The sequence below is a fragment of the Clavispora lusitaniae genome (assembly GCF_014636115.1).
Source record: "Clavispora lusitaniae strain FDAARGOS_655 chromosome Unknown tig00000003_pilon, whole genome shotgun sequence".
Classification (NCBI taxonomy): domain Eukaryota; kingdom Fungi; phylum Ascomycota; class Pichiomycetes; order Serinales; family Metschnikowiaceae; genus Clavispora; species Clavispora lusitaniae.
Genome location: NW_027093975.1, coordinates 1,961,848 through 1,980,476, shown reverse-complemented (window position 1 = coordinate 1,980,476; position 18,629 = coordinate 1,961,848). Strand labels below are relative to the sequence as shown.

Sequence of the window (18,629 nt, the reverse complement as noted above, 5' to 3'; positions counted from 1 at the left end):
AGAAGGACAAAAACGAAGCGTAGACAGAAATTCCCACATATAGTCTTGAGCAGTCGGGTAAATTGTGGTGCGAGAAAATGCGGCCGCGATGGATGTCACACTTACCCTAAGCTAAGAAAACAAGCCCGCGTCTGCATGAGCAGAGATCCCTTAAGTGCGAAAGAAAATGATTGCAGCACGGGCTAAATGCAGCATTTACCATGGGATGCTTTTCATAGAGCAGGGTGAAAATAGTACCATGCCTCGGGCCCAATTCGGAAGGATTATGCGCACGCCCGAGAAACTTCCGACGTGGTGATGAAGCAGTAGAAAAAGTGCCCAATGCGAACTCGAAGACTGCACTAGCCACAGTGGGTGTCAATGTGTCCCGAAGGGGCAAGAGAAACATCAACAAAACACTACCCAGACAAAATTCGCCAATTACACAGAACATTATGATTAAAATTTAGACAAAATAGACAAGTTAGACTAAATAGTAAAGTTAGTCAAAATAGCCAAACTACACAAACTAGCCATGGCATAGTTTTCCACTTATTGTTTGTATTTTTTTTTTTTTTTTTTATTTTTTTCTCTTTTCGCCTTGTTTTGCTTTTTCCGCAGCCACGCACCAGCCTGATGCGTTGATCGTTGTCAACACCAATCTCGGGCTCATTCTCCTCGGTTAAAAATTGACTATTGTCTGGACTGTGTGGTTGTCCTACCGAACGCGTATTTTTTGTGCTTCTCCAAATACTTGTCGCGCTTCGAGCTTGTTCATGCGCATTCAGAACTAGCGCAGACGGCCGTTTCGAGTAAAAGACGAGATGGCCACCCAAACGCAAGAGTAGGGGCCCCAGCGAAAACAGCGTTAGGTTCCAGACACCTTCTCCAGATGCCGCGCCTGTTTCCTCCTCGTGCCTGCCCCACAATTTTTCCCCTAAATCACAGGCAGGCTATTTTTCAAGTGGGAATTAGTGGAATTGGACGCGCTGTACGATAATGGTATTGCGCAGGATTATTTGTTGTTGATGCAGGGCTAGCCTCGGCTATGGGCGGATTTAAACCCCGCCGCAGCAGTATACGCAGGTACTGAAATTTTGCAATTGTATTATGCTATTCCGCCAATGCCCTTGGCTGCTGGCAAAAACCGCTAATTGTTACGAATCGCCAATTTTAGCCCTTTGTGGCCTGTAGGCTTATGCACGTTCGCAGGAACTGTGCGCCCATTGGCGTCATATGGCCCATCTGCGGGTGCTAATGTACTGCAAGACTGCGAAACGCATTATCTGTGGACATTTTTTTCTATTATATACCCACTTCGGTGTTCAGTTGTTTTGCTTGTCCCGTCTGGTACCCGACCTTTATATATCTCTGCTGGCCACTGCCCACACGCTTCCTTCTGATACAAAATTTGTGACGGCTTATTTTTTTCTTTTCAGTCTAGTCCCCAACCTTTTGACAACTTGTTCTGCATCACCTTCGCTTACCCATTCCTTCCTCATACCTTGCCCACATATACCATCTCCACATAATTGATCATTCTTGATGTATGACAGAGTCCACGGCACTTTCAGTAATAGCTCCGTTACCATTCACCAATACCGATACCCGTACGAGTCCTATAAGGCCGAGGTGAGGTGCCATGAAAAATCGATCCATGAATACTCGGCAGAAATCATGAAAACCATGAAGGCTGCCTTGGAGGAGGCAAGACCCAACGTCAAGCTTTACGGCAATCAGCCGTACATCAACTCTACTGTTCGCTCTAAGTTGGTTGACTATCTCTTGAAGATGCTGGTGCGGTTGAAAATCTTGCCCTTTGTTTTCTACAAAGCTGTGCGCTACTTTGATCGCTACTGTCTGAAACGTATCGTGTTGTTAGACCAGGTCCAGCTCATCATCACCACCTGCTTGTGGATTGCCGCAAAGGTGACTGGAGGAAATAATCACTTTATTAACTTAAGCTCTGACAGAAGAAGCGAAGAAGTACACACGATTCTGGATTTGGGCTACGGAGGAGGCGCTCGCTTCCGTGGTCCAACTGAGCGTTACCGCATGCCTAAACTTAGCGAATTGATCAAATTGTGCGGTTCTCGGTGCAATTATGATGCAGAAATGTTCAAGCAAATGGAAATACACATCATGAACGCCTTGGAATGGAAGTTGAATGACCCTTCTGTTGACGAGTATATGGTGTATTCACAGGAGCTCAAAATCACCAAAGATGAGGATGTGGAATCTAAACTTGGTGAATATTTTAAAATCAAGCAGTTTGCTGCTTACGCGGCATGTTATCTGTATGATTTGGTTGGATACAACCTGTTGGAATTGTCCAAGGTGATTGTGGACTTGGTGAACGACACATTTTCTTTGAACGAGGCAGATTTCAACTACCAAACATTAAACCATTCTATTATTGTTGACGAGTCAGTGGTGGATGCCAAACATTATCGTGAAATCCACAAACATTTGGTCCGTAGCATTGTAAAGGCGCCATCGTACCTTTTACAATGCTTTGAATCCCGCGGTCCACAACTGTTCTATTCTCTCATCACTACCAGCTTTAGACAAGCTGCTACTTTAGCACTCGAAGTTCCCCTCTCTAATGTTTCCATTTCCCTGACTTTGTCGCCTTCATCAGTATTTTCTGACGCAGCCACAAGCTACACTTACGCATCCCCAACCTCTTCAGTCAACAGTGGTGGCGACTATAATTACAAAGCAGCTTCAGAGATACGTTTCGGAGATGGATATTCTATTATTAGCCGCAAACCAGGAGTCAGCGGTAGATCTCCCGTGATAGATCCTGCTCACTCCAACAGTCATCAATACCCTTCATTGTGTCCTCCGGGCCCATACTCTCGCTCCAACGGGAGCCAGGTTAGCATTCGCTCCTCTGCATCCTCAAAAGAACATGACATTTTTGACTACGACCCTTCTAGATGCAATTCGACTCCAATGAGCGGACACGAAGAGGTCAAGTCCATATGCGACCCAAAACTAAAACGCCACGCCGTCTAGCCGCGGAGACACTTTCACCCGTCAAAAAGGGTTACCATTTTAATTCATCTTAGTACCCGCTGCCGCCATGCATAACTATTATATTTTTTTTTTATTTCATTTCGCCTCTATTGACGAATCTTATTCAAACAACGATCTTATCGAATCCTAATACATGGTCTCAATGTCAATAAGCGAATATACCATATACTTCTTGTAAAGAGTATTCCTCGATTATTTAGGAGCATGTCCATTGTATCTAATTGAATGTAAAGTGCCCATTTAATTTAATTTAATTTAATTTAATTTAATTCAACAATGCTGGTTGTGTTCTGAAGCAGCCCATCGAGAAGTATTCATAAGAAAGGAAGCCGTCCATTGGCATGCAGATATGCAACAATATACGATGAGCTATGAGACCTGCACCCGTCCCGTAAAGATTTTAGTAGTAAATGCCTGCCTTTCATGTGGTACGAGGAGCACGTCTACCCGTATTTTTCGCATGATGAGCCCATACCCCGTATTTTCCGTGGGATGAGGCCATAACCGTAATTGTCTCGTTTATGCGACGATGAAGTCGAAGCAAAGTTTGGCGAATTGAGGGCTTTTTTTGTTTCCGACATGCAGCAATTGGCAATGGTCCAAGCACCGGGGAAACTTTCCTCAACCCGTTGTTGCGTATGCAATGAGTACGCGACTCCGATCTGATATCTGCCAACCTGGAATTTTTCAAGAATGTTGAAGGAACGCACGCGCATGCATGCTTCACGATGCATGCATGCGTCGCTATGTCCCTATGCATGCGCATGCTAACGGCCCAATTAGCGCGCAGTCATACTATATCTGGTTGTTTATTTTTCTCCATACTTGAGAAGATTTCGCGGAGAAAATCTATCGATGGGCTCGGCCCCACGAATGCGAAAATAGATCGCCAGAGATAAGAGCCGATGTCTCCAGCCAGACACTTGGATCTAGTGAAACACGGGTACCGCACAATCGCAATTTCTTTAGAGAATGAGAAGTCATACTTAGCAAAAAAACAGTACCGCTCGCGCCAATGTGATTGAGAATGCTACAAGGCGAGACCGTCGAGGTGCAGAATACAGAAGCAAAAGGAAAAGGCAAGTGAAAAGTTGGAGGCAAAACAACATTCTTGAAAAGGAAGAAAAGCCGATAAAAACCGTTTAATCCTCGTTCCGACCACTTTCGTTCCCCCAGCCGATATTGGTAAATGTAGTATATGCACTACATATATTACTTAAAAAGAGCAGGTGGTGCCGTGAGAGAAAAAAAAAAAAGGGGGGGGGGGGGGGAGCAAAGAAATGGAATTGAAATCAACAAAGTCCTGCTGATGATTGTGTATGAACAACTTGTCCTACATTAGAGCAGCGATGGCAACCCATACCTAGTCTCCTGGCAGGAGTATAAGCCACCCACAAAGAGGTACGGGTGTTCCTGTTTATGGATCCATCCCTGTACCTGCCGTGTTTCTATTCTTTCTTCGCGAGCTTTGCACTGCCTTGGCGCGAATATTGACTTTTTGTTAGGCGGTTTTCTTTTCCTGAGCACATCGACAGATCTTCCCAGCTCCGTTTACGCTTCTATTCTTCCACAGTGGCACTGGATCTATCAGATATCTTCAGCTAGCGCCATAAACTTTAACCAACAACATTTTACCTTCTTGGTGTGAATAGTTGCTTCTCCCTTATTTCTTCCCTCGTTCTTTTGTTCAGCGTCGTCCAAGAAGATACATAAAACCGTGATATCATGCTTGCATACTTCATTTCGCTCTTGTTGCTACTGTGTGCCTTTGCAGCTCCTAACATGGAGGAGTTGGAGGGCACATGGACATCGAAATCCAATACTGTTTTCACCGGTCCTGGCTTGTATGATCCAGTTGATGAACTTTTGATCGAGCCTGCGTTACCTGGAATCTCGTACTCCTTCACGAAAGACGGTCACTATGAGGAGGCGTTGTACAGAATCAAATCCAACCCACAAAACCACTCTTGCCCCATCGCCAGTCTCACATTCCAACACGGGACATACGAGATCTTGAGCAACGGCAGTGTTGTGCTTACTCCTATTGCTGTGGATGGCAGACAGTTGTTGAGTGACCCATGCGGTTACAGTGCAGAAAAGGCCAAGTACGTCAGATATGTCCAGCCAACGTGGTTTGAGAAGTACCAGGTGTCTATCAACTCCTACCACGGCAGATACATGTTGCAAATCTACCAGTTTGATGGATCTCCTATGCAGCCTTTGTATTTGGCATACAAGCCTCCTATGATGTTGCCTACTACTGCTTTGAACCCTACCGACAAGGCCTCGGAAACGTCTTCTTCCTTATCGCGGAAAGTTAAGCGGTCTTTGGAGAATCAGTACAGAACGAACGCGGTCAAGAAGTTTTCAAGCGAAAAGTTTGACAAGTTTTGGTGGATGTCTGTGGGTGTTTTGGGTGTTGGTTCTGCTGCATGGTTTCTCCGCTAGACTGGGTAGGCCATTACTCTCCAATTTTCGAGAGTGACAACTGCTTCAAGAATAACTTTCGAACATTTGCATAAGCTATTCGGGAGTTTTGCTGAATCCAACATCGGCAGAAAATCTACGTAAGTAGAGATATCCTCTCGTCTATCGTCTTCCTGTGCCAACTCAAAGGATTGACTTGCCGACTAAAGTACAATTGCTCTACGCAACACCTCAGAATAACTGTGTAATACATTTTTTGTTTTCGAATTTTTTTATCCTGTAGTCTTGCACGCATGTAGCACTCTTGACAATTCTATAGCTTGGGGGCTTATTCTATCCTCGCCACATTCATGACGCCTGCATACACGCGATTGTCACTTATCAGAGAATAATAGCCTACTTACGTTACATCCATTCAACTTTTGTTCCAACGTCGCAAGTATCGTAACTAAAAATGTCGTGGTTTAGAGCTACTGATCCAGTTCAGGAGTTGGATACAAAAATCGAACAGGCCACATCGGAATCTATTCCCAATGGGGAGCTAGATATAGCTGTGGGGCTTGAGATCACCGATATAATCCGAAGCAAAAAAGTTCCTGCCAAGCAGGCTATGCGCTGCTTGAAGAAGCGAGTGACAAAAGTGTATTTGAATCCCAATTTGTTGACCTCCACTTTGAAGCTCGTGGACTTGTGTGTTAAAAATGGCGGCAACCATTTTCTTGCTGAGTTCAATACGAAGGAGTTTATTGACTACTTGGTGGACTATATTTTCAAAGTGCATTATGATACAAAATCATACAAGGTCTACTCTTCCGAAGCGAAGTATGGTGTGAGCACGCTTCTCTTGAAGTTTCTCAAGGAGTGGTCTCTCTATTTCAAGGGCCGTTTCGAGCCCAATTACGTCGAAAGCCACTACAAGACCTTGGTGAACCAGGGCTACGACTTTCCGGAAGTAGATGTGGCTGCTGTAGATGCTGGAGCAAATTTTATCGAAACTACAGCTCCGCTAGATTGGTTGGACGGGAAAGAGTGCATGATCTGTTACACGCCATTTTCAGTCATGAACAGAAAGCATCATTGTCGTGCCTGTGGTGGGGTGTTCTGCCAGACACACTCGAGCAAAAATATCCCATTGTTTTCGCTTGGAATACATCAACCAGTGAGAGTCTGTGATGATTGCTACGAGATCCACAAGGGAAAGAACGACAAGGAGAGAAATCGAAGAAACAACGGTGCGTCAGGAGCAGAGAGTGTTCCTGTGGCTGATTCTGAGGAAGATCAGATTAGAAAAGCAATCGAATTGAGCTTGCAAGAAACTTCCATTCTGGCAGCTCCTGCTTCAACGCAGCCGCCACCCCCTCCTCGTAATCCTCCTACTCAAGAAGCAGAAGAGGATATGGACCCTGATCTTAAGGCTGCCATTGAAGCAAGTTTGAAGGAAGCTGAAGCAAGCAAACAGCCAAGGCAGTACGTGGAGGAAAGACAGGAACAACCTCCCGCGGCCGCACCAGAGGTGGATTTCTATCTGAACATCATGCCATTTGACACGAACACCTATGCGGCTCCCGCACCAGCACAGTACAATGAGACAGGAATGGAAGCACCAGTATACAATGCACCAAACTACCCGCCAAACGTTCAGGCAGCATACACCGGCGTGAATGAATTATCAAACGTTCAAGGTCCCCCACCGTACGGTACTAGTGGAAGTGTCTTTGATGCTACAAATCCATGGAGCCAACACCAAAAACAGCAGCAGCAGCAGCAGCAGCAGCAGCAGCAGCAGCAGCAGCAGCAGCAGCAGCAGCAGCAGCAGCAACAACAACAACAACAACAACAACACCCAAGAGGCGGTTCTCAACCAACAGGAAACCCTGTGCGGATGGAGCCAAACAAGACGAGCGAAAACTTGACACCAGAGGAGGAGGATGCAATTAATCTCTACATTCGCTTGATGAATGGGATCAAGAACGACCGTGTAAAACAGGCTAACATTATCTACGACAAAGACTTAAGTGAGTTGAACGCTAAAGTGGTAAAGCTAAAGCCAAAATTGAACAAGTCTCTTCGCTCGGCCATTGAATCATATGGTTTTTTCTTGCAAATGAGCAATAAGATCAGCACCATCACTCGTCTTTACGACCTGTTTTTGGAGACGAAACTTAACATGGCTTACAACATGCACAACATCTCTTCTTCGGCCGCTGAATACACGGGTGCTAGCTTACCCAATGTCTACAATGAGAGTGCTCATAGATATTCTTCAGATACTTTGGGCCACAACAATGGTGCTCAAAAACCTGTGAGACCAACGATTGATACCCAGTCTGTGAGACCCAGAGGTTCTCGAGTAGCATCATTTACTGGGTCGCAGGTTTCTGAGGTAGAAAAGCGAAAACAGGGACCTTTTGTTGACTCACCTTACTCACATCCAGAACAGAGTCGCTATGATAACCAATCGCAAAAGTATGGTCTCACCAATAGATCCAGGGGAAATCTGCAAACAACCCCGTACCCTGTTGACGATGGATCACAGTATCCAGGTTATCGTAAGGTGTATCCAGAACCAAACGAGAGACGGAGGAGTCAACTGAGCTACGGAGGGAACATGTCGAATCATGGGTCTTCTCATTTCATGCCAAGCCCATCTACGTTCCTCCCAGGCGATGCAAACACAAGAAACAAACCATCGGATGGGCCTGATATCGAGAATGGAAGTTCGACTCCGAATGAATCAAGTTTCGAGCCTAGCGCACCTAACTTTGAGCCTAGCGCACCTAACTTTGAGCCTAGCGCACCAAGCTTTGAGCCTAGTGCACCTAACTTTGAGCCTAGTGCACCTAACTTTGAGCCTAGTGCACCTAACTTTGAGCCTAATGCACCTAACTTTGAATCCAACGCACCAAACTATGAGCAGACTGAGGAAACCTTTGTACCCGAAGATAAAGGGGAACTTGAATACGGACCAGAAGCGAACTTGCCCAGCACTTACAACCTGAAGACATACCGCGAGAGCTCAAGCCCTACTGTGAGCAAAAATGAATCCAAGCGTCGCTCCGTGTACCCGTCTGAACCCTCATATCTCCCTGAGGATAATAGCGACTCAGAGAGTGTTGCAAGCATGTATCCCCCAGTTCCCGGCTTTTCTGAAGAAGAGGATAAGACACCTGAGCCACACAAGGAGCATGCGTCCACTCGGTTTCCTTCTCTCAGTGATTTGAAGGATTTGAATTCGTCTGGCACCAGTCTTCCTGACGTGAGAAAGACTCTGTCGCGCGAGTCTAAACGGTATAAGTCAGAGCCCGAACCGCTCATTGAATTGTGATCACTTATCTACTACTATGTGGCATACACTAAGTTATTGGTGTTATGAGTGAATGCAGGTTAGTCCCGTCTGTTCGTACGTAATACAGAATGCATATTGAAATGAGAGTAATTACTCAGGAGTAAATTGAGTCATTTTGTTGTGTCGACAATATGCCTCAATAGTGAATAAGTTGAGGCTTTTTTAGTGGAGTATATTATGCCTTGTGCGAAATAGCAATGAGAGTAGGACAGCCACTGCACAGATAAGATGAGTCAAAATACATGTGAGAAAGCGCCCGCGACGACAAAAAGAACAGACAATATCCTCGCCTAGCACTTAAACGAGATAGAAACAACTGCTGAGGGAAACAAAAAGATCCCTTCTTTTTTCATTTCAAAGAGCCCTTGCAATCAATTTTGTGCATAGCCCAAAATCCCGCGCCCCAGTTTTCCAGTGTTGCGCAGAAAAATGAATCGGAACTTTCTGCAGGACGCCTCTGTGGGTAGAAAAATTTCCCGCAACCTTAGAGCATCGTCTTTCTCTTCAGATATCTAGCCCCTAGAACGTCCCCATTTCGTACGAGAGCTGCCGCTTGAAGTCCCAGATATATATAACTCACGATTCCAGTGAGTTTTGAACCGACAAAAAGTGTACCAGTTGCTGCAGTTGCGCTCCCCACCGCCGTCTATCGATCTGTGAAACCCCCACGATATCGATAGCTCAAGTGAAGAAAGAAAAATTACATTTGGCTGACGAGAGAAAGACGCATTCCATCGGTATGCACCCTTCTGTTGATGTTATTAGTGAGGATGGCTATGTCTTGACTCCTCAAAAACATTCTTTTGAAGCCTCAGGCTCTGTAACTTCCGGACACAAAAGGAGCAGCTTGGCTTCTTCAGATTTGGTCCGCTCCGCGCTCGTTGATCAGGTCAATCAGATTGATCATGATGTTTGTGCTGCGGGTGACGAAGATTCGTTTTTTGTTGCCGATTTGGGCCAGGTTTTCCGCTCATTCCAGTTGTGGAAGGAAACGTTGCCTCGCGTCCAGCCTTTTTACGCCGTCAAGTGCAACACTGACCCCCACGTGGTGCTGTTACTTGGCCGCATGGGCGCCAACTTTGACTGTGCTTCGAAGACGGAAATCGATACTGTGTTGGGTCTTGGTTTCACTCCAGACCGCATTATTTATGCGAATCCTTGTAAAACCAACTCGTTCATTCGTCACGCTTGCGAGAAGAATGTCAACCTCACCACAGTTGACAATGCGAACGAGCTTTACAAGTTGAAGCGGTTCCATCCTCGTACTCGTATTTTGATTCGTATCGTCACCGACGATGAATCTGCTCAGTGCCGTTTGTCCACCAAGTTCGGATGCACCGTGGAAGTGGCTGTGAACCAGTTGTTGCCATTGTGTCGCGAATTGGACCTTGACGTTGCTGGAGTGGCATTCCACGTTGGTTCTGGTGCCACTTGCTTCGACTCCTACTTTCATGCCATCAAAGATGCACGGCGGATCTTTGATGCGGGTGAACAGTTAGGGTTGCGCTTAACAATTTTGGATATTGGTGGTGGATTTGAGCCTTGCAGCTTTGATGCTGCAACACAAGTGGTGAACAGAGCTTTGGATACGTTCTTCCCCACCACTTATGCCCAACAACATGGCATGCAATTCATTGCTGAGCCTGGCCGGTTCATGGTGGCAAACGCGTTTACGTTGGCCACACACATTATTGCTCGCCGTGACTTGGACTCGAACTCGGGCATGGAAGCCATGCTCTACATCAATGATGGAGTCTATGGAAACTTGAACTGTGTTCTCTTTGACCACCAACACCCGGAGGCTAAAGTGTTGAAACACGCTGGGAAGATGTTTCCAGGCGAGAAGGACGGAGACACCCAGTCTCAGCACTACAACTTCTCCATCTGGGGTCCCACATGTGACGGATTGGACTGTGTATCATCCAAAACGGCATTGTCTGCCAATGTGGGTGTTGGCGACTGGTTGTACTTTCCTGAGTTGGGCGCCTACACTTCTGCGGCTACAACGTCCTTCAATGGCTTCAGCGGCTGTGCAAAGGTCAACTACGTGTGCTCTGTAGACCTTGGTGAGTACGGTTATTAAGTAAGTTAATGAATACACCAAGTAAAGGGATCGTAGGAGAAAGGGAGGACGAATAGACATAAGAAAATGGGATAGAAGAAAGGGGAAAAGGTATAATAAAAGGCACTGTACGATAGATGTGGTACTGGTTGCCTGTCACTCGTGTTGCCAGTTCAATATCCTAAGACTTCTTAATCTCTTTCGTATACATTTTGGATTCTGACTTTCAAATAAACTATGGATTTCAAGAAGTATTTGTGAAGCCTTTTTTCCCCTTCAATGCTAGCTTGAATTACATGCATTTATCCAAGTGAGCTCTGCGTCGAAGTGGAGTTTACTACTCTTAAATCCGAAGCGTACTTTCCACCGACCGAACAAAAATTGATACAGCCAAAACGGAAGCGGATTACACTGTGGATCATATCATTTGGATGAGAATGTATCAATTGAAATTGGTAGGGTAGAATTGAGCATAGACTTTCTTCATAATAATTGGAGAAGAGATACTTAGTCACTGAAGGAACCTCCACTTACTGAAAAGACAGAACACGAAGAGACCCGAGGCCAAGTTCTGTCATTATGTTAATATTAGAAACCATATGTAGATTTATTCATCCGTATTATAGTCTTCTCCTGATGTTATAGTATTGAATGGAGCATTTACCGCTAGTTCCACAACCATTGGGAACAGAACAAAAATGAAAGCATCAATTAGAGGCTAAGATAATAATACCTTGCTCATGATAATTTCAGTAAAAGAGCACTATTAGCAGCAAAAGAGTTTTAAAAGACTTGAATAAACAATATAAATTAATGATACATATTTAATGTCCGGTCGTAACCATGCCACGAAAATCTGATAAACACAATTGATACCATGCTTGAGTATATCTCAGACAAAGCTAAGAATGTTTGGGTAACCTAAGTTTTCCACCTTTGGCTGTGTGATATATTACTTGTGTCATTACGTTTTATCTTTACGACGCTATAGCGCCACCTCACGGCTTTTTCATCCATAATCCATCTACTTCTCGGCAAATCATATAATATCTTCGGTCTTGATTGCCGACTAAGTCCGCTCTGTATTGACTTGCTGTTCATCCATGGCATTGTTTAACTTTGCTCATGCTGTCTTCTCGCCCCCCCACGATCGACATGCGGCATGCACGGCTAACATTCCATTTGCTTCTTTTTAATTTCATCCTTCTCTTCTCAAATATTCGTAATCAAAAACACCGCATGCCTCACTTCTATAATATGTCTACACATCTTTCTTTATGTATCAGGGCATTAGAGGCACAGTCGAGAACGCCGTACGAGGCACAGCAAAAGTGCGCGGTCAAGGACAAGATACACCAGCCACTGCGGATTTCGCACAGCACTATCTGAAGTACTAAAGTTATCTGGGCTTTTTTCCACGTCTCCACTGACTCGACACCCGGCATTCCATATTTGCTTCTTATTCCACCGTTTCATTTTCTTCACTTTAGTCTGGACACTAATTCGTTATAATGTCTAACAAAGCGGTTGCCAATCGCAACCAGATGAAGAATGCCTTGCAGGTGATCACCAACAAAAACTCAAGCGAAAAGCCACCTAGGGATTTGTCCGTCTACATCACGGAAGAAGGGGAAAAGCTCTCCACTACTGAAAGAGTAGTTCCTTCCGTGTCTCCGCCGGCGTCTTTCTCCCCACCAGACAGCGATGTTTTCTTGCCGAACGGGTTGCCCAACTGTGCATTTCTCAAAGACCATTTCTTCAACGAGGGACGTTTACAACACCACCAAGCGATTCATATTCTCCAAGAAGCCACACGCGCTTTGCTGATGGAACCAACCCTTTTAACTGTCCCTGCGCCCGTGACCGTCTGTGGTGATGTTCATGGCCAATACTATGATTTGATGAAATTGTTCGAGGTAGGCGGTGACCCAGCTACTACTCAGTATTTGTTTTTGGGAGACTACGTGGACCGCGGACTGTTTTCAATTGAATGTTTGCTTTACTTGTACTCGTTGAAGCTCAATTATCCCAAGACGTTTTGGATGTTGCGTGGAAACCATGAGTGTAAGCATTTGACTGACTACTTCACGTTTAAGTCCGAATGTTTACATAAGTACTCGAAGGAGGTGTACGAGAATTCCCTTGAATCCTTCAATGCATTGCCATTGGCTGCGATCATGAACAAGCAGTTCTTCTGTGTGCACGGCGGAATCTCACCCGAATTAAAATCTTTGGATGATTTGGCCACGTTCGATCGTTTCCGCGAGCCGCCAACAAAAGGCTTGATGTGTGACTTGCTCTGGGCAGACCCAATCGAAGACTACGATGAAGATAACATGGACCAGACATTTGTGCGTAATACTGTTCGTGGCTGTTCTTATGCCTTTACTTACAAAGCATCCTGCCAGTTTTTGGAGCGTACGGGCCTCTTGTCCATTATTAGGGCACACGAGGCACAAGATGCGGGATATCGTATGTACAAGCGAACAAAAACCATGGGTTTCCCTTCGTTGTTGACCATGTTTAGCGCACCCAACTACTTGGACACGTACAACAACAAGGCAGCAGTGCTCAAATATGAGAACAACGTCATGAATATTCGCCAGTTCAATTCTTCGCCGCATCCATATTGGTTACCTCATTTCATGGATGTCTTTACTTGGTCTTTACCCTTTGTGGGCGAAAAGGTTACTGACATGTTGGTGTCCATCTTGAATATCTGCACCGAAGAGGAGCTTGAAGAGGAAACACCTATTGCGCATGGCTCAGCGCAGCCTCTGCCCATACTACCCACATCGCCTTCTTTGCCCGATTCTGCTAGTGATTCTGAAGAGCTAACTATTGACGAAAAGAAGGCTGCGTTGCGTAGGAAGGTTATGGCCATTGGCCGTGTGGCACGTATGTATCAAGTTTTGAGAGAGGAATCTGAGAATGTGGCACACTTGAAGAGTTTGAACTCTGGCACTTTGCCCCGGGGCTCATTATCCCACGGCAGAGAAGGATTCCAGAACACACTCATGACGTTTGAAAGCGCCCGGGCAGCAGACTTGGAAAATGAGGCCATGCCGCCTATGCCCGAAGAGCTCAAAAAGCGTGAGGCTGAGCGCCAAGCTAAGATCCGTCGCGAGCTTCTGGCGAGCCCAAGCCCTAGTTTCCTGCGCCTCATGCGGCGTCTTTCCGGCTGAGATGTTGGAGGAAGCGAAGGTCTCGAGGCTTGGCTGAAGTGAATCTAGTATAGTTAAGAATACCAACGTTCTTGTGAACAAGACGAGTTTTATGATACAGTTGTAAGTTGTCTACTAGAAAGCAAGTGGCACACTGAGATGAAATAAAGTCATGAAGGAGCAATTGCATAACGTTAATAAATTTGGGCTCGACTTCGTATGAATAATACAAGGCTACATGGCCCCCACAACACGCATGACATTTTGAACATCTGAAGCCCTGTTGGGCTAAGCGACTCTTGATGCATTCTCCGCACTAATACAACTTCCACAAGAGAATGCTATAATGAAACACGTGTACCGCACTTACTGATCAAGTAAATGATAACGAGAAAACCAAGGGAACGAGTAAGATAGCGTAGTACATTAGAGTTGTGCTGTAGCAAAATTGACTGGCCTAATAATGTGAATTCTTAACCATCTTCGTTTGGCCCAGCCGAGTCATCGCTGCGCGCACTTAATAATAGACCACAGAACAGACTTTACTACATATCCCCCACTACACTGTGTGGCTTCCTTTCCATGGCTCGATCCCCCCACATTATTCACGAATGTCCCTCAGTGGAGAACACGCTTTCTGTGGCGGCATACCAGGCCCAGTACCCTGCGTGGTACTCGCTGGATAACGATAAGTTCGTTTACCACGCGGGCGGCCCAAACTACACGTTGGCGCTAGCCCATGGCCAAAACGTGGTGCTTGACCCGACTGTGGCGCTGATGGTAGGCCCAGTGGCGCTTTTCGTGCTCGATACAAGCCTTGTTCTTTGGCTGGACCGTTGTTCGTCAGGTTTGGACATTCCATACACTCTGATATCGCTTCACGCACTTCAAGACACCGCTCACGGTGCTGTATTGTACCTACAATTACTCACATGTGACCTCTGGCACTTTTCAGCGCCAGACGGCCGTGTTCAGACGGTGGAAATCACGCTTTCCGAGCACAGTCCCCAGGAACCTATGTTCGGCGCAACTCACACCATTCTTGAAGTCTACGACGCATTAGGAGCGTGTTCGGCCCTTCACTACGATACAGATTCGGCTTCTGAGGATGAGTCCGCCTTCGGTGCCGCCATCCCCATGCAATGGCTCGATTCGACAGACTGCGCTATGGACCACGCCGCCGATACTGAAACCCCCAGTGAACATACGCATATGTCCAATGGTCTTACTTCTGTCGAGTGGGTTAACGATGGCGTGGCTGACGACTTGGATCCAGGCCGTGCAGATACAGATATAGAAGCGGGTATGAATGTGGCCATGCACACCACCCAGATTGCAGGTACAGTACGCCGTCGTCGGTCATCCGGCTCCGTGAATAAGACACGGAAAATCGGCTGAAAAGCATGGAAAAGAGTAGGCAAGAACGTAACACCGTTTTCTGTCTAAGTGTCTTCTCTGGGGTGATTTAAGGTGACATGTCCGGCACACAGAATGAAGATGCGATATATCGACCCAGGGATTCATCTTGACACAAGGCCAATGAAAACAGCCGAGGAAAAAATTGCCTTCAAGAACAGCTTTTTCAAGTTGGGCCAGGGAAGGCTTATGGACCACGGCGACGTTGCATTCTGGTCCATTTTCTGGAACACCCCGCAGTCTGCTTCAGACATTTATGATTTGCTTACGCCGTTCGATCTTCAGACCGTGAGGGACCAGAACCTTCCCAACTTTCTTTTATTGGTGCACATTGTAGCATGCCGTGTGGTTGAACTTGCCCGCGATCTTTCGCCGACCCAGCACATGCCGCTTCTCAACTGCCTACGGCTCCTAGCCAAAGTGCTTCCGTACTTGTTTGAACTTCCGGACTATGCCGAAACGATCGAAAACCCTCTTTTCTGGGAACGAAACTTTAACCCTCGTGATTTCTTCAACCAACCAGCGGCGCCTGCGCTTGTTTTGCCTAGAAACAGTTCTTTCGCAGACGTTTCTGAAAATGTGCTTGGTGCAGATTTGGTTTTGGCCTTGGTGCGGCTATTGGTAGCGCAAGGCTTCACAGTTGCTGAGCCATATCCTGAACTGCCTCCAGACATGTGTTTATGGGAGCCTGGAATTTGTGTTCCAGGTAAGTATCATCTGCCCAACCCAATTCACGACAGCAACAGAACGGAGGTTTTGCGAGTTTTGCTCGTCCTTGCATCAACAACCTTTTACGAGAAAGTCCTGGACACTGTTCGGACGGGCCTGAGATTTCTCACATTCTTGGTTGCTGGCCTTGCCTCGCTGGAAATCAATACCTTGACTGCAAATTTGACTAACATCTTGTGTCGCTCCGCCCGAACAGGTCTAGATGACTCGGGACTAAAATATGACAACTCCTCCTTAGTCGAGGGACGCCACTTATGTGTTTCATATAGTGCAGAGCTACTTGCATGCATGGTTGTTTGTCCTATGCCATCTTCTGCACATACAGCATTTATGACAAACTTGGGCTTGTGCTCTCATAAACCATACAACATGGTTCGCTTCTATCTAGGAAGTCAAAAAAACAATGATTTAGTGTTTCTTGTTTCGCATCTACTAAGCATTTTGAAACACCCCTTTTCTGTCAATCGTTTAGAAAATAGGGGAAAATTCACCAAACCGCATCCTTCCCCCTGGGCGATCGAAGCCATAATGATTCTTTGGGAACTTTTGCAGTGTAATCAGTATTTAAGACTGTTCGTTGCAGAAAGACTCGTGGTGAAACTCGTCCCCTATATCGCCTATCATATTTTTGCATTCTGCGACGTGCCACATTACAAAGTTCTTGTGAAGTTATGCGCATATTTCTTGCTCTATATATCTTCTCAAGAAACTTGGGTTCAAGCGTTGGTGCTACCCATGAGTGAAAATATGAATGAAGTTTTACCGTCAGAATTTCGTTTGACTGGAGGGCCACACTCTACAAGGGATTTCCTAATTGTACAGTTATGCCTGATCTTGTCATATGTCTTTTCTGGATTCGGATCAAACCCAAAGTCCGACACTGCAAACGAAATGAAACGCTTTTTGGTCCCGACATTTCTGGAAGTGCTTTACAATATAGTACCCGTTGTAAACGACTCTATCGTCGGCACTGATGATACTTCGAAGCGCATGAACAATGTCAATTCCAAAGGTGGTTTATCGTATCAAGCGTGTTCTGCTCTCTTGCAACTCATGTCTACACTTTCATCTAAACAGGCTTTAGCCGAGAGTTACAGAAATGCCGAATTCCTTGCATTGATTCTCAGAGCATTGTGCTCTGCGGCAACTAAGAACCCTGTACCTTCAAGAATGTTGCTATTCTCCTTTGTCAAGAACGAAAAAATTTATGATTCGATATGGACGTCAATTTACAGTCTTGAGTCAGAAAATATCAATGGCGAGCCCTTACGTTTGATGAACGTCCAGGAAGACGATGAAGAGAACGAAGATTCACCGGTAAATTTTCAGGAGAGAGGAAATGACTCGCTCCAAATGAATATGCATGCTCAACGAGAATTACCAAAATCTTTGCTAAAATCCCCCGATGAATATTCTATCAGCTCGTTCACGAGCACTGAAGAAATTGCTTCTCCATTGTACCAGTCTTTCAACAGTTCTACCGCCAGTATTGGTCCTGAAGAACGAGACGAAAGTTTCACGGAAGAAAAGGAATTGGAGAACGCTTTAAGACCAAAACCACCAGCTGGTATGTCGCAAAAAGCAAAAGAGAAATTACCGCAAGATACGCCATTATCAAAAGCATGGGGTGGCAAAAATGCATTGAGTGTTATCATTACCGTTTTGATCCCCGAGATTAAAGCCAAATTGAAGGACTTATGGATCAAGAGGGATGAATGCAATTACGACAACTACTTCATTGTTCAACAAATTGAACATGCTGATGTGGACAAAACCATCATGGAGAACAAGAAAGAACTCATTTACGATCTTATGCCTGATACTCCCGTCGATCGGCTTGTTTTCTCCTGGAATTATTTGTCTCTAGGGTGGTACATTTCCGTTTTGTACTGGGACATTTACAATACTCAAGAAAACATTAAAGCACATGTTGGTAGTAACACCAGCCTCATGAATAGTATATCATCATCAATCGCTGTTTTCAGCAAGTTTGCATCTTCTTGGTCCGGGCTTGGATCAAGACACCTGGACAATACAAGTGAACTCGGCTTTATTACCGACCACGTTGACCGAGCATTGACCACGCATAATGTGTGGAGCCACACAAATGTGAGGCTCTTTAAAATCAATTTGAACGATGGCGACAAATTCTTCAACGCGTTGGGCTTGAAGTTTGGACAGTCAGCCCTGAGCAATAATAACGTTAACGATATTACTCACTCTCTTGCTCGGAGATTCAGTGACTTCAGGATGAATAGCCGGTCCAGTGTGATTTCTCAAAGCTCATTTCATCTGGCGCTTGATGAACTGCAAGAGAGGCCCCGACTTTCCAACAGAAATTCTGTGAGTTCGCTTCATTCGCTCAATACTCTCAATAGGTCTCGTTCAAACACTCCTCGAAACTCAGTGAGTTTTTCATAAAAAAATTATTACCATCTTTTTTCTTATTACCTAAATTTTATTC

General features: G+C 45.5%; 7 protein-coding genes across 7 annotated transcripts; all 7 read left to right on the top strand. All coding sequences in view use genetic code 12, as the record gives it.

The window, feature by feature from the left end:
• Positions 1-1,524: 1,524 nt before the first annotated feature.
• HGC1 (cyclin) lies at positions 1,525-3,000 on the top strand (the record flags this gene model as incomplete). The annotated part of the gene is made up of 1 exon (XM_002619763.2): positions 1,525-3,000. One exon carries the CDS (start codon positions 1,525-1,527, stop codon positions 2,998-3,000), a length of 1,476 nt encoding a protein of 491 aa, XP_002619809.2.
• A 1,746-nt stretch (positions 3,001-4,746) lies between these two features.
• Positions 4,747-5,469, top strand: ROT1 (Rot1p; the record flags this gene model as incomplete). Its single annotated transcript, XM_002619762.2, has 1 exon — positions 4,747-5,469. The coding sequence occupies one exon, from the start codon at positions 4,747-4,749 to the stop codon at positions 5,467-5,469; it is 723 nt and encodes a 240-aa protein (XP_002619808.1).
• Positions 5,470-5,902: 433 nt separating this feature from the next.
• Positions 5,903-8,773, top strand: VPS27 (ESCRT-0 subunit protein; the record flags this gene model as incomplete). Its single annotated transcript, XM_002619761.2, has 1 exon — positions 5,903-8,773. One exon carries the CDS (start codon positions 5,903-5,905, stop codon positions 8,771-8,773), a length of 2,871 nt encoding a protein of 956 aa, XP_002619807.2.
• A 760-nt stretch (positions 8,774-9,533) lies between these two features.
• SPE1 (ornithine decarboxylase) lies at positions 9,534-10,877 on the top strand (the record flags this gene model as incomplete). Its single annotated transcript, XM_002619760.2, has 1 exon — positions 9,534-10,877. The coding sequence occupies one exon, from the start codon at positions 9,534-9,536 to the stop codon at positions 10,875-10,877; it is 1,344 nt and encodes a 447-aa protein (XP_002619806.2).
• A 1,490-nt stretch (positions 10,878-12,367) lies between these two features.
• CMP1 (calcineurin catalytic subunit A) lies at positions 12,368-14,041 on the top strand (the record flags this gene model as incomplete). Its single annotated transcript, XM_002619759.1, has 1 exon — positions 12,368-14,041. The coding sequence occupies one exon, from the start codon at positions 12,368-12,370 to the stop codon at positions 14,039-14,041; it is 1,674 nt and encodes a 557-aa protein (XP_002619805.1).
• A 561-nt stretch (positions 14,042-14,602) lies between these two features.
• Positions 14,603-15,418, top strand: FOB63_000909 (uncharacterized protein; the record flags this gene model as incomplete). Its single annotated transcript, XM_002619758.1, has 1 exon — positions 14,603-15,418. One exon carries the CDS (start codon positions 14,603-14,605, stop codon positions 15,416-15,418), a length of 816 nt encoding a protein of 271 aa, XP_002619804.1.
• A 93-nt stretch (positions 15,419-15,511) lies between these two features.
• On the top strand, positions 15,512-18,586 carry FOB63_000908 (uncharacterized protein; the record flags this gene model as incomplete). Its single annotated transcript, XM_002619757.1, has 1 exon — positions 15,512-18,586. The coding sequence occupies one exon, from the start codon at positions 15,512-15,514 to the stop codon at positions 18,584-18,586; it is 3,075 nt and encodes a 1,024-aa protein (XP_002619803.1).
• Between the last annotated feature and the right edge of the window lie 43 nt (positions 18,587-18,629).